At 53.3% G+C, this 15,491-nt stretch overlaps 1 protein-coding gene across 1 annotated transcript in view; it reads right to left on the bottom strand.

Moving 5' to 3' along the window:
- ZFAT (zinc finger and AT-hook domain containing) overlaps positions 1–2,549 on the bottom strand; it is a 56,889-nt gene extending 54,340 nt beyond the window's left edge. The window contains exon 1 of the mRNA XM_006100273.3: positions 1,754–2,549. Coding sequence (XP_006100335.1) covers positions 1,754–1,772 — 19 coding nt within the window. The 5' untranslated portion in view covers positions 1,773–2,549. The remainder of the gene's footprint in view (positions 1–1,753) is intronic.
- Positions 2,550–15,491: the final 12,942 nt, after the last annotated feature.

Consider the following 15,491-nt stretch of genomic DNA (forward strand, 5'->3'; position numbering starts at 1 on the left):
GTTGCTACTCATAACTGTAATTTTGCTACTGTTGATGCATCGTCATGTAAATACCTGATATGCAGGATGTATTTTCATTGTTACAAATTGAACATAATGAAAGCATAGTGATTAATCACAAAAACAATATGTAATTATATATGTGTTTTCCGATGGTCTTAGGCGACCCCTGTGAAAGGGTCGTTCGACCCCCAAAGGGGTCGCGACCCACAGGTTGAGAACCACTGCCCTAACACGTGTTCACTTGCCCCTTGGTTCACGCATTTTTCTCTCCATAGCAGCCTCGCAGGCCTAGCTGCTGCTGGGCCCAGGCAAGGGCTCCACGTGTGGGCCCGGCGCAAGCCTGGGCTGTGGGAGCACAGCAGCGGCCAGAGCGCAGCGGGGAGCATGGACTAAGCCAGCCAGGTGGGGACACAGACGGGGCTGGACTAAGCTCTGGCCTGGGCGGAAGTCATGGCACAGAACTTCTGGACCCTGGCACGGATGAGATACAGCCTCCGGGCACCTGGGGGCAGTCTTTCATTTCTGCCCCAATAAATCTTTATACATATATATATTTTTATTGATTTCAGAGAGGAAGAGAGAGGGTGAGAGAGAAACATCCATGATGAGAGAGGATCATTGATCGGCTGCCTCCCGCACCCCACTACTGGGGATCAAGCCCGCAACAAGGGCATGTGCCCTTGACCAGAATTGAACCCAGGACCCTCAGTCCGCAGGCCAACTTTCTATCCCCTGAGCCAAACTGGCTAGGGCTCTACCCCAATAAATCTTACCACTATACCCCATCCTCCCATGCCTGGGTCTTCTGATCCCCTGGAGGAGCCCTATTTCCACTGGCAACACCTGGACCCTGACTCTAAACAGAGCCAGGAAGCAGTCACCACATCCCAACCTTGTCCCTGCCTAGGGATGTCTTCCCATCCCTTCTGGTCAGTGCCCGCCACCAAGCTCTATTCCTGCCGTGCCCCTCATGTGGGCACTTCCCACATGGCCTCCGCCTAGAGAACAAAGGCTGGACTCGAGAAGGCTGAGAATCTGCTTCTGCTGGGAAGGCAGAAACCAGAGAGGGCTGCCTGGAGGAGGTGGCATGTGGGCTTAACGAAGGGGAGCAAGGGCCCCCCGCAGACCTGGGCAGCAGGTGGAGGGTAAATTCCAATGTATCACTGCGTGTCACAAGGTCACCGGTTGCAAGGCCAGTCCCTCGCGTTTACTGCCTCCTCTAGTGACCGGTAGGACCCAAAGGCCCTTTCCTTCAGCAGCGCAACTGAACTCTGTCCCTTCCAAGCATCCCGGTCGAGTCCGCGGGTCTAAAGGTGCTGCCCATTTCACAGAGGAGGAAACTGAGGCCAGGCAAGACGGAGGCTCAACCACAAGGCCGAAGAGTTGGCAGCGCCTGGATTCGAACCTCCCGCCCCCGAGGCCGCCGGATCCATCGCTGGCGCGTGCCCCAGCCCCGCCCGTTGCCCTGGAAACGGCTCGCGCACGCGCAAACACTGCCTCCCCGCTTCCGCCAGCACCCTTGCTACATTTTTTTTTTTTAAGTAAAAAATCCCGAGGCGGCGGGATACTGCCAGCGGCGGAGCGTGCCGTCGAAGGACGCCGCTGCGTGCGCTCCCCGCCCCGGGACGCGGATCCCTCCGCCGCCCCGCAGCCGCCGCGCTTCTTCCGGGCCCCCAGCTGCCGGCGGCCTCGCGCCGCGCCCCACCCCCACCTCCCCTCCACCCCCACCCCCACCCCCAGCCCCGCTCACCTGCCGCTCGCGTCTCCATGGCAACGCCCCCACCGCGGGGGAAAAAAAAGCCTGGGGCTCTTCCGGGCCCCCTCCCGTGCCCACCGACAAAGCGGGGCGCCCCGCTGATGCTTCGCTTTTTATTTTTATTTTTTTAAGGAAAGAGCCGGCGAGGTTATGGCGAATCTGCGGCATCCAACATGGCGGCTGGAGTCTTCGCCCTCCTCCTCCCGGGTGGCTGACGCCGGCGTGGCGGACGTCAGCCTCGGAGGACCCGCCCCCAGCGCCGAGCGCGGCGAGGCCGGCTCGGGCTACTGCGCATGCTCGCGCCAGAGGCCGCGCTTTGCATCCGGTCCCGCAGGTTCCGCCGCTCCGCGTTTTGAACCACTCCTGGGAAGGGGCTATCGGGAGACCTGGAAAGCGGATTACAGGATTCGGAGCCTGCCCAGGTCCGGTACCTGCCAGCCAGTGCTTCCACCCGCTGGTGTGGAGCGAGGGGCCTGAGCACAGAGAGTTCAGAGTTGGTCTCCCACTTCTGCCCTTTGCTAACTAATCCGGGGCAGCGATTCAACTATTCTTGGTCTCAGTTCAGCAATGTGTCAATCGGGTGGACGTCAAGGGAACCGTAAACATAAGTCAGTGTTTCCCTGTCACGTGGCAGTTTCCCCAAGTGGATGCTGTTGGCCGGAGGGGCCGGACTGGGTGGGGTCCATGCAGACAGAACTAACCTAGACCACCTTGCGAATGCCTCCGCCCGCTCCTGGCTGCCTTGCAGAAAGTCTCAGTGCGGTGTGAGCGCACCCCCGACACCCCTCCTCCCCGGGCTTCTGCTCACACACGCCTCCTGCAGGCAACAGGCTCTCGTTGAGATGCAATCACTTCGTTTTCCTGGCTGTTTGTTTGTTATGTTCCCCAAGTTACCCACACACCCTCCCCGCAAAGCGCCGGGTCCAAGGCGGTGGTTAGCTCTGCCACATCTTTCAGATCTCTGCTCGGATGACGTCCCCGAGGGGGTCCCCCATCACCCCCTCTAAAGTAACCCTCCTCAGTCACTCTGTCTCTTCTACACAGCGTCTATGACGACCTCTCACTGGCTCTTCTCAGTTGCTTGCCTTTGTCCCTCGTGGTCACCCTTTAGCCCCAGAAACTAGAACTGAGCCTGACAGCTATTAGTTAAATGAGTGCGTCTGTGCCGCTTGTACTGTCAAGGTTATCTTCAGTTCATAACAAATGATAGTGTGTGTTTTCCGCTTATGGTAGTAATATAAAGTTTTCTTTTTAAATACATTTCTTTTAAATTAGTCAACTTAAAATGGCACACGTGTTGCAGACGAGGCAAAAAAAAGTAAAAGTGAAGCACAAGAGAGAAGGCCGGGAAACACCGGCTTATTTTCATGGTGGAATGACCTCCCCTGTTGCTGTTCCGTTTAGAGAAGTTCCCCTTCGGACAGTCGGACAGCCCTGCTGCTGGTGCCCGTGCTCCCACGGCTCTGCCCACACGTGCCCTGCTCCCCCCACACCCGTCACACTCACCTGTGGGCACAGCCCTCCCCCCGAGCTGCCAGAGCACAGGGGAAGCTGCCCAAGGGGCCTTGTCACCCTGGTTCCCCGCGTCCACCCCGCAGTGCTGCTGAGCGAGCCCACTGGTTCCCTCCTGTTTCCAGCAGCCGCACTCTGGGCACCAGAGCTCCCGGCCGGTGCCATCGGCTTCTCGGGAGCCTGTCTTGTTCCTTCATGCTGTTCTTGGGGTCTAAGGAGTCGTTTTAAGACCCCGCATTTGCCCATTAAATATATGCCCAGAGGTATCCCCTCTGCCTCCCTTCATGCCATCCTCCCAGCACCGGGACTAGCATTGCCCAGGGAGGGTTAGCAGAGGAGGGAGGGCGTGTTCAGAGCCGCTGTGCTTGCTGAGCCCACACAGCACGTCCACGAAGACCCAGGAGTGGAATGGGCTCTCCGTGCCCAGTGCTCTTCCCGCAAGACCGCCTGCCCTCTGGGATGTGCCCGTTACCCACACACCCTCCCCGCAAAGCGCCAAACCCAAGGCAATGGGAGGGCTCTTGGGACACACCCGCCGCACCCCATCCCTGGACGGTGGCCAGGTGGAGCCCATGCCAGTCTTTAACTTGGAAGCGGCCGCATTGATAAGCTTTTCCTTTCTGGACGATAAACATTTACAGTCATCGCTAGTTTGCCGTGAATCGATTTCCTTCAGGAAACGCGAGTCATCCGGGGCTGCTGACGGTATCGGCTTCGTGCTGACTGCCTTTCTGGCGGCGGCATTTAAATGTTACTTATTGATTAGCAGGTGAGTTGTTCCTGGGCAGAACCCAAATGAATTTTGGAAATGAAGCAATTTAAAATTTGTCTCAAAACTCCGTTGCCTCAGAATATATCAAAGTCAAATCTAAACCACAAAAAAAAAGCAACCGTGGACTTGCGGGCGTGGGGCGTGGATGCTGGGTTGCTGAGACAGCTGTGGCTCTCTCTGTTATCCCCATGGCATTTCCCTCCTCCGTCCAAGAGGAGTCCCTGTTAGTGAGCACAGTCCGGGCCCCAGGCATCCAGCAATGACCCCTCCCTGCCCAAGGGCCAGCCTTGCAAACGGAGAGATGACTCCACCGCTGGCTCCTCCACCGCTTCGCCGGGTGATTTGCACATTCTCAGTCGGCAAACATCTTTATTCTTTTCATTTGCCAGGAATTGCTCAAAATGCCTTCAGTTAATGAAGAGGCATTCGAGGAATTAAATATAAATTGCTCCAAATTATATAATTAGTGGCATCCTGCTTCCATGGTGGTCCCTGGAGGAGATGAGCCTCCCAGACGGCCGCCAGCCGTTCACAGCTGCACATGCGTGAATCGGTGTCAATAAATGTTGCAACACGAAATGGCATTTACTTACAAATCAATAATTAATTTAAATAATTGAGTTTTTTTGTGTCAATAATTTTATAATTATATCTAATAGCTATGAGACAACAGAATAATTTTCATTACATGAAAACAGAATAATTATATGCTTCTTTTTTTGAGAGAGAGAAAAACATTGATCCAGCCAGCAACTTAGGTATGTGCCCTGACCAGGAATCAAACCCGCAGCCTTCTGGCCTAGGGGATGATGCTCCAACCAACTGAGCCACCCGCCAGGGCATGCTTATTTTTATAAGATACTTTCTTGATAAAGGACACATACAGGTGACCTCAAAATAATGACCCTAGAGGCACACAGCAATGATAAAGTCAGAGTTGGGGTTAATCACAGTCTGAGTGAGGTGTTAAAAAATCTAAGTAGTCACGTTGTAGAGCCCATTTAAAATTGTATGAAAGAATACAATTTTATTCCAGCCAGCGTGGCTCAGTGGTTGAGCGCAACCCATGAACCAAGAGATCGCTGGTTCGATTCCCGGTCAGGGCACAGGCCCGGGTTGTGGGCTCCATCCCCAGTGTGGGGCGTGCAGGAGGCAGCCAGTCAATGATTCTCTCTCATCTTTGATGTTTCTCTCTCTCTCTCCCTCTCCCTTCCTCTCTGAAAGCAATAAAAATATATTAAAAATAAACGTGCAATTACAATGCTAGTTGTGATTCAAAGGGTAAAAATCAGGTCTTTTAGGAAGTAGATGAGTTTGGCATATATGGGGTCCTGTTTCTTCCCTGGAGTTCCATGTATCTGTTTATGAAATGCTTGTCTCTATGAATTGAGAAGAGCAGGTAAGCGGACTATGAGTGAGTCAGAGATTTCCAGAAAGAGGAGGACCCACACCTAAACCAGGAAGGGGGGCAGGTGGAGACCAGCGACCTCATCCGTACGTAACCCGGTGGAGAAGAGTTTAGTCATGGGTTTTTCACGTTAATGCATTAGCCAAATGTCCTAGGAGAATGGCTGGTTGATTAAACTGCCATATGGCCCTGCTAATTAAAATGAAATGCTAATGAGGCATAATGAAGTTAATTGTAAACTGAGGCAGAACATCGTGTGCCCGGGATTTAAAGGACATAGAGGTGAAGGTCGCAAGAACCTGCTTATCCGTCCTGTGGACACAGCAGGTGAACCTGGTCTGAGAGAGGGAGCCCCCACCAGCAATTGCCACGGGGTCACCTTGAAGGCCTGTTCTAACCAAGAACCCAGCGGCCCCCGACAGAGGCGGTGACGCCCAGGCGCCCGGGGGGGTCACCTTTCCCCGCGGGGTCCCACATCGCAGTCCTGGGGGCGTGCAGACATGCTTTGTGGGGATAACAGGTTGGTCAGAACAATAGTGGTGACTTTTACAGATGGGCTTGGGTAGGGGCACCGCGAAAATTCCTGTGTTTTTAAGGTGTTCGAAGCATCTGGAAGTGATGTTGGCCTCCTACAGAAGCAGCAGGGTGTTTTGACTAAGTGTGTAAATGTGCGAGGCCATCTATTTGTAAGGTTTTACATTTTGATCAGTTGTCCGTGTTTAAGATAGATTTTTATTGATTTCAAAGAGGGAGGAAGGAAGAGGGAGAGATGGAACATCAATGATGAGGGAGAATCATCGATCGGCTGCCTCCTGCACGCCCCACACTGGGGATGGAGCCCGCAACCCGGGCCTGTGCCCTGACCGGGAATGGAACCGTGACCTCCTGGTTCATAGGTTGACGCTCAACCACCGAGCCACACCAGCTGGCCGCTTGTCTGTGTTTAAATAGTTTAGAGAAAAGTTAATAGATGTGTAAGTGGCAATAGACTGACTTTCAGCCAACTACAAGCAGTAGTACTGGGGCATGAGAAAATGGGGTCCCAACCACAGGAGGAAAAGCCAGGAGTGCCACCCGAGCCCGGGGGAGTGCCGGGCGCACTGCGGGGGACCCAATAAGCCTTGTGACGGAGGGAGAGCAGGTGGGAGGGATGCACCCTGGCGGTGAACCGGTGGGTGAGGAGAACGGAACATTTATTTTGTGGCCGTTGTGTTCACAGCACTGTTTTTAATGCTCAGAATAGAGAAAAAAAAACAGATTTCCAAAAAGCATGGGCATCTGGGTGTCCATGGCCAGAGGGCATGGCTCATCTGAACATGGAAATACCACGCCGCTGCTTCACAGAGTGAGGCCAGCCCTGGCCGGTGTGGCTCCGTGGGTAGAGCATTGGCCCTCGGACTGAAGGGTCCTGGGTTCAATTCTGGTCAAGGGCACGGTGCCTCAGTTGCAGGCTCGATCCCCGGCCCTTGTCGGGGCGCATGTGGGAGGCAACCAACCTCACTTGGATGTTTCTCTCTCTCTGTCTCTGTCTCTCCCCCTGCCTCCCACTACCTCTTAATATCAATGGGAAAAACATCCTCGGGCGAGGATTAACGACGACAGAAAAGAGCGAGGCCATAGAAAAGTGGCTGAGGGTGTGTCTGAGAAACGTGGCTGGGCGAAGAGGCAGGGTGCAGGGTGTGGAGGGGCACAGCCGTCTGTGAGCAGTTTTCTAGGCTCCACGTGGGTTGTGCAGGGAACGCCGGAGGGGGCAGAAGCAGGCAGCTTCCCGGAGACCCCCGAGGGCAGGGATACCGTGGGCTCCTCGTTCACCGAGCAACCGTGAGGCCACCTCCCACATTCGGGGCCCAGAGAACCGACCGCCAGGGCTGGCTGCTGGGGAAGTGAGTCATCCGGCTGCTGCCAAAGTGGGTGGGGAGGGAAGCCAGGGAGACAAACAGCAGTGACCAGCCTCGGGGCGACTGCCAAGCCCTTCACGTCCGTCCTCTGACATGGCCTCCCCGCCGTCCTGTGGGGAGAGGGGCGAGAAGAGGAGGCCTGGCTCCAAGGCCGAGAGAACAGCATGCCACCGGGTCCCACAGACAGCGGTCTCCTGGGGACTGGGAACAGGGACAGTCGGCCCAGGCCTTTCTGCATGACCCCCCGTCCACGCGGGATCTGAACCGTTGTCCAGGGGGTCAGGGAGAAGTGATGGATGGTGGGGAGGAGCCGTTTTCCACCTGTGCCCCGCGGTGTGCAGAGCGGCAGGCGGGGGAGCGGCAGGGCGGTGTGCTCAGTGGGTGCGGTCCTGAGTGGCCTGGCAGACAGCCCCCCTAGTGAAAGGCTGTGCCAGCTGCCGCCCAGGTCTCTGCTGTGAGAGGCCACATTCCACTCGCTCTGCTGGCCTTTGTTTGACCCCCTGGGCATTCCACGTGCCCCCACCATTTCTTTTCTTTTTAAATATATTTTCATTGCCCTGGCTGGTTTGGCTCAGTACATAGAGTTTCGACCTGCGCACTGAGGGTCCCGGGTTTGATTCTGGTCAAAAGCACATGCCCGGGTTGCAGGCTCCATCCCCAGTGTGGGGCGTGCAGGAGGCAGCCGATCAATAACTCTCTCATCCCTTCCTCTCTGAAACCAATAAAAACAACTTCTGCAACACAATGATTCTCAAAAATCATTGATGTTTCTCTCTCTCACCCTCTCCTTTCCTCTCCGAAACCAATAAAAAGATGTTTAAAAAAAATAGATGCAGGGCAGCGGTTGGTCTGTGAGTCTCTGTCTCTGAACTCGTGACGAGTCCCTGGTCATGAAGTTAGACACCACCTGGGACTGGAACCCAGGTCCCGACAAGGAGAAGGACTGGCTGCCTAGCAGCATGGCCTGTGCGCAGACACAGAGCATTCAGCCCTCGTACCAGCTCCCAGGGATTATGATGCTCATTTTTGCAAGTGAGAAACCTGGGCCCAGGGAGGGTACGAACCTCGTCAGCAGCTGCAAAAAATGACCCTGGAGCCCAGGCCTGTCTGATTCTGACCCCATGTTCTTTTTTTGTTTGTTTTAATCCTCACCCGCAGATATTTTTCCATTGATTTTTACAGAGTGGAAGAGAGAGAGGCAAAGACAGAAATATCAATGTGAGAGAAACACTGTGATTGGTTGCACAAGCCTGCAACCATCCTACGTGCCCTTGACCAGAATTGAACCCGGGACCCTTCGCACAGGCCAACACTCTACCCACTGAGCCAAACCGGCTAGGGCCTGACCCCATATTCTTAAGCGGCTCCACGGACTTCAATGTGTCTCTAGTCCAGGGGTGGGCAAACTTTTTGACTCGAGGGCCACAATGGGTTCTTAAACTGGACCGGAGGGCCGGAACAAAAGCATGGATGGAGTGTTTGTGTGAACTAATATAAATTCAAAGTAAACATCATTACATAAAAGGGTACGGTCTTTTTTTTTAGTTTTATTCATTTCAAATGGGCCGGATCCGGCCCTCGGGACGTAGTTTGCCCACGGCTGCTCTAATATGAGCATTGCATGACTATAAAAATCAGCCCCTGCTAAGGAATATTATCCAGTTACCACTGGCTTCGTCTGCCTGCAGCTGGGGTGGCTGAATCCTAGCAGGGGTCCTCAAACTACGGCCCGCGGGCCACATGCAGCCCGCCGAAAACATTTATCCGGCCCGCCGGGTGTTTTTGCCGCCGCTGTGTGCATAGGAATTTGTTCATAGTTTTTTTTTTAAACTATAGTCCGGCCCTCCAACGGTCTGAGGGACAGTGAACTGGCCCCCCGTTTAAAAAGTTTGAGGACCCCTGTTTAGGGGGTGGTTGTGCTGGCTGCCTCTGGGCTGGCACTGGCCGGGCACCTCTGGGACAGACCTGGCCTCCCAGATGTTTCCACTGTGGTTCTCACTCTGAAGCCAGGGGTGGGGTGGGCGTGGGAGAAAGGACGGTGAGAACAGCGAGAGGCTGGGTGGTGCAGGCTCCCAGCAGGGCAGGTGGCAGGCAGCACGGGCTCACTGGGGCAGAGGGGCTTGTCCTGTGTCCTTGGGACCGGTCTCTGTTTGCGGGGAGGAAATTTTTTTTTTGTTCTTAAATATATTCTTATTGATTTCAGGGAGGAATGGAGAAGAGAAACATCAATGAGGAGAATCATGGATCGGCTGCCTCCTGTATGCCTCACTGGGCATCGAGCCCTCGACCAGGGCCTGTGCCCTGACCAGGAATCGAACCCTGATCTCCCGGTTCATAGGTTGACACTCAACCACTGAGCCGCGCTGGTCGGGCTGTGGGAGGGTTTTCATGCACGTGGTGTCTGTCCAGAGTGTCTGTCTCCTGTATGTGCCCCATGTCACACGGTCACTCAGCAGTCATGGCATCCCGTGAACATTTACGGAGCAACCGTCAGGTGCCAGACTCTGCACGGAGCTGGGCTTCGTCCCTGGGGAGCTGGCTTTCCGGGAGGAGGGGACGATCCATCGTGTGAAGACATAACAGCCGGGCAGTGTGGTAAGCGCATCAAAGAGGGGCGGGTGTGGGGCCAGGCGGGCACAGGAGGCGCTGCTGAACCCACCCCAGAATTAGGGCAACAGCTCAGAGGAGCCGAAACCCGAGCCAGGTCCTGCAGAGCAAGGGGGTGCTTGCCCGGGGGCGGAGCACGCCCTCAGAGGGCACAGTACGGCTAAAGTGTGACAGTATGTGGTTCCAGGGCTGCGGACACGCAGCAGCGATGGCTGGGACAGAGCCATTTCCCAGCTGAGGAGGAGTGAGCGCCCGCAGCTGCCCCATCTGCCCGCAGTAGGGATGGGGAGGGCGGAACCTAATCCGCCTATCAGTCCTGTCTCCACTCTGGCTGCTCTGTCCTTCTCCTTAGTCAGCAGGGCGCCACCCGGGGCATGTGAACCGCACCTGCTGCTTGTTCCGCGCTGGGTGGGTGGGCTGGGAGGTGAGGTCCCATGGCTACGAACGGCTGCTTATCACCTGTTCCTGCTCCATGATTTATTAGGGCGGCGGCCCAGCCGTGTTCCTGCACACGTCCACTGCGTCATCACCTGCGGTGTGGGTGCTGGGAAGGTGGGAGAACAGGACTCTTTTTTCTTAAAATATATTTTTATTGATTTCAGAGAAGGGAGAGAGAAACATCAATGATGAGAATCACCGACTGGCTGCCTCCTGCACACCCCCTACTGGGGATTGAGCCACAGCCCTGGCATGTGCCCTTAACTGGAATCGAACCTGGGATCCTTCAGTCTACAGGGCAGCGTTCTATCCACTGAGCCAAACCGGCTAGGGCTGCATTTTCTTATTTTTATGTTTATGAAAAAACACCCTATTGTTTTTCAATGAATATATGGTGCCCTGAATCCCAGGGCTCACTGATTAGATTACTGACACATTTACAGGGGTGGACACATGTAGGCTTTAGTTGTGAGTACATGAAACAGTTTATTCTTATTAAGTCTTGTATTATTTATTTGTAGTGCAAATGTAAACCTACTTTCACCAGCCTCTGTATTTAGCTACTTGAATGTAAGTTTACCAGGATGTAGGCTCCACAAGGGTAGGATCTTGAAATACTCCCTCCTACATCCCATGCCTGCCCCAGTGCCTGGCACAGACAAGTTGCCACCGTCAATGTGTTGAGTAAATGAGTAGCAGTGTGGTTAGTGGTTTTTGCAGCAGCCGCAGGAGTCGCATGAGCCATACAGCAGCCTGAGTGCGCCCAGCGGCGTGTCCAAGCTTCACAGCTAGCGAGTGGCCGTAGGTTCCTGGGGTGTCCGTGTAACTGCTTCCATTAGGCCACACCTGGCTTAACTCCACGTTGGATACCCGGCTTCCTGTCCGGGCTACGAGGAAAACTTCATGGGGCCTGGGGCACGTTAGAAAGCTTGAGTGTTCTGAGCCGCGTTCTTCTAATCATGTGAATCAAGACAAGGGCTGTTCTAAACTCCCAGGCCCCTGCCAGCTCCAAACTCACACTTGGTAAGTCAATCATTAGTACAGTATTTGCTTCCTGCCTCAGAGGAGAAATACAGGGGAGCGTAATCAAGATATGGATACGTGGCTCTGGGGTCTTGGACCCTGAGAGGTCTGCATGGACCTGCCTTTTCCTGGGCAGGGAACCAGGTAACTGGGTATTTGCCAGGCAGCGGCTGCCCTTGTCCTTGCTAGTTCTCTCATCTGGGGCAAAACATTCGGCTCCTCCAGATCTCTTCTGTGAAGGTGAAGTGGGACAATGCACTTAAGACGGAGTTGAAATTGCTTGCTGCTCTGCCGTGTGGAAGCGAACACTGCTCACACTAACTGGCCCTGCTGTGAAGGTTGCTCTAGGTCAGTGATGGCGAACCTTTTGAGCTCCGCGTGTCAGCATTTTGAAAAACCCCAACTTACCTCTGGTGCTGTGTCACATATAGAAATTTTTTGATATTTGCAACCATAGTAAAACACATATTTTTGATATTTATATGCCATTTAACAAAGAAAAGTCAACCAAAAAAATGAGTTCGCGTGTCACCTCTGACACACGTGTCATAGGTTCGCCATAACTGCTCTAGGTGGCTCCCATATTGCAAATATTGCTTAACTATGCGACTACAGCAAACACACGACCCATGCCTTTCTTTTTCTGGAAGACAAACTATTAAACATGCAATCTTGCACAGGTCATTAAGGCAGTAAGAATGCAACCTTGACTGTGGCTAAGATCAGCACAGCTCTGCGGGCCAGAGTGAGGGGCGAGGCCAAGGGGCCAGGACCGTGTCAGAAACCGGGATATACCGTCCCACTGAACGCTCAGTAGGTACTGCTGACAGGGCAAACCCCTACCCTCCGTGGCAGCCATTCCAATAGATCTGAGGTGCATTTTCTTACTTTTATGTTCGGGAAAGAAAACCCTCTTGTTTTGTATGCATTTCGATGAACGGATGGCGCTCTCAATCCGACCCTGCTTTTACTTTTTTAAAAAATATTTTTACTGATTTCAGAGAGGAAGGGGGAGAGAAACATCCGCAATGAGAGAGAAGCGTTGATCGTCTGCCTCCTCCACGCCTCGAGTCCACAACCTGGGCATGTGCCCTGACCCTGGAATTGAACCGTGACCTCCTGGTTCATAGGTTGACGCTCAACCACTGAGCCATGCTGGCCGGGCCTGCTTTTACTTTGAATCACGAAGCACTATGCTCACAAGATCAGTCCATGTTCCAGGATGGACGCCCAGCTGCATCAGATACCAACAGCACTGCAGCGCCCACCGCGTTTTACTCCCACTGGGGGATGCGCCTTGTGTGTGTGTGTGTGTGTCGCACGCGCGGGGAGGGGGGGAGTAATGTGAACCCTCGGCCCTGCTGGTGGGAAGGCGAGCCCGCACAGCCGTTCTGGAGAACCTGGACTGGCGCTGGTCCCACCCAGCCACACATCTGTGTTGTGACATCCAGGAGCTGGGGACGGGGCACTGGACACCAGTCTGGGCAGCTCAGGAGGGACCACTGCTAAGTTTCAGGAATTTGGTGAGCTGGTTTCTCCATTCAGCCATCACTAAAAGCTGAATTACATGTTAGTATATCACATATAGTATCTTACATATGCACATTCACTAAAAACAAAATACGTGCTCCTGACTCACCTCCCTAATGACTTCGCCGCGCTTTACCATGAGCGAGGCCTGGAGGCCACCGCATTCTGCTCCACGGTGAGGCCCTCAGGGGGTCCCACGGCCCAGTTCGTCCCCACTCCGCGCTCCAGACGTCGAGCTGGCAGCTTGCAATAGGCCAGGGCGGGGACAATCACACACGGAAATCAGCGGACACCATGAAACCAGGTCTGTGTTTGCTTGTCTTTGATTTGCCCTGAGAGCTGATGGTGAAACATGGGTTCGCTGGAGACCAATGTTAATCCTCCTTCATAAATGAGGGAAACGAGGCTCAGCCAGGTTATGAAACGTGCCCCACATCATAAGACATAAGCAGGAAAGATTGGATGGAGACCCAGGTCTGTCTCAGGCCTGTACTTTGATGAAGATTAGAAGTGAGTTATTCCATTTAGACTATAAAATTCTCCTTACCTCACCACCACCAAAGCACTTACAATTTTGGTGTGTGTGTGTGTGTGTGTGTGTGTGTGTGTGTGTTTAGTGTGTGTGTTTAATCCATTGGCTGCCAGACCTGAGTACAGTGTGGAATCAAGAAAAGGAGTTTTTAGAAACATCTGCTTACCCATCGAGTGTCGCTAGCGGCTCACGTGCCGCTGTGTACAGAGCACATGAAAGATACATGAGCCCACTTTCAGGTGGCGCTGGGAGGTGGCAACTAATCCTGAACGTGGCGGCTGCGGTACTGTAGCTACTGCTTAACCTTACGCTTGTGAATAAGTAACGCCACCTGCACACTGGAGGGGGTGACCCTGTCCCTGCCTGTGTCCAGACCTTGGCGCTTGTTTACACAGAAGTACTTCCTAAATTTTCCTTCAAGGGTGACTTAAAACTTAGCCCCATTTTTTTCTTTTTATTTTCAAATAGTTCTTTCTCACTGAGTCATTCACACAGTCATCAAAGAACATTTACAAAGCCCCTGTTTTGTACAAGACATGGGGGAAAATGAGAATGAATAATGAATAACCCTCAGAGGCTAATAACTCAGCATGAGAAACATGCATTTAAATTTTTTTATTTATTGATTTTACAGAGAGGACAGAGGGAGAAAGAATGAGAAAGAGAGAGAGAGAGAAAGAGAGAGAGGGAGGGGAGGGGGTGGGGAAGGGGAGGGAGAGATTTGCTGTTCCACTTAGCTTCCTTGGTTGCTTCTTATATGTGCCCTACCTGGGGATTGAACCTGCAACATTGGCATATTAGGATGACACTCTAACCAACTAAGCTACCTGGCCAGGGTGAGAAACATACTTTTTTAGTTTATTATTTAAACATTTAAACAATTTTTCTTTAAAGAGAGAAATGAAGGGAGAGATAGAAACATCAATGATGAGAGAGAATCATGGATCAGCTGCCTCCTACATACCCCACACTGGGGATCGAACCTGCAACCCAAGCATGTGCCTTGACTGGGCATCGAACTGTGACCTTGTGGTTCATAGGTCGACGCTCAACCCCGACCAGGCAAGAAACATACATTTTAAACCTGCAACTCTGATTAAGGCTCACAATAAGACATGTGCAAGGGATACGGACGTCTTCGTCCATTCAGGCCGCTGTAACAAAACACCACCGACTGCTCATCAACAACAGAGATGCCTTTCTCCCAGCTCTGGAGGCTGAAACCCAAGACCAACTGCAGGCTCAACCCCTTGCCTGGGGCCAGGAGCATGTGGGAGGCAACCAATCCATGTGTGTCTCTCCGCCTCCCTTCCACTCTAAGAATCAATGGAAAAAATATTTAACAAAAGTAAAAAATAAGAATAAACCTGGGCCCGAGTCTCGGCAGTCTCCAGGGCTGTGGGTGGGGTGTCTCCCTGTCGCTCTGCACTCTGACCTGCACAGCATTCCTGGAGGTGGCTGGCGGGCTAACCAAGCCTGACACAAGACTTCAAAAGACCAGTAACCAACCGCTAGTTCCACTTCCCTCACCATTAACACCAACCGACTTGCAAATTCCCTGCAGTTCCCATCCTGCCCTTTGCCTTGTTTGCATTGGGCAAATGGTTTTCAGGCCACCTCTCCTCCCCCAGCTGTTTTCTTCACGTGTAAGGAGATGAGACAGTACAGCTGATGCCGTTCCCCTGCTGTTCCCACAGCTTCTGAAGAGTTGGGTCTTTGGAGCCGATGGGCTTTTGCAGCAGTTACGTGAGGAGCCACAGGAAGAAAAGGACCGGAAGTGTGTGGTGGAGGGTGGCATGCTAGGCCCTCTCTACTCTGCGAGGACCACCCTCACGCCGCTTGGAAGAAATGATGGCTGACCACTGGCATGCGTCCCCTACACCCATCTGTGGAATGTTCTGTTTTTCAACGAGGGTGGTGTCTGCCCACCCAGATGATAACCACAGGATATGGAGGCCCGTGAGCGAGGGCCTCATCGATTCCAGGCCTTGGCAGGATGAGCTTTTTTAAGA

Source organism: Myotis lucifugus, unplaced genomic scaffold (genome assembly GCF_000147115.1).
Source record: "Myotis lucifugus unplaced genomic scaffold, Myoluc2.0 scaffold_307, whole genome shotgun sequence".
NCBI classification, from domain to species: domain Eukaryota; kingdom Metazoa; phylum Chordata; class Mammalia; order Chiroptera; family Vespertilionidae; genus Myotis; species Myotis lucifugus.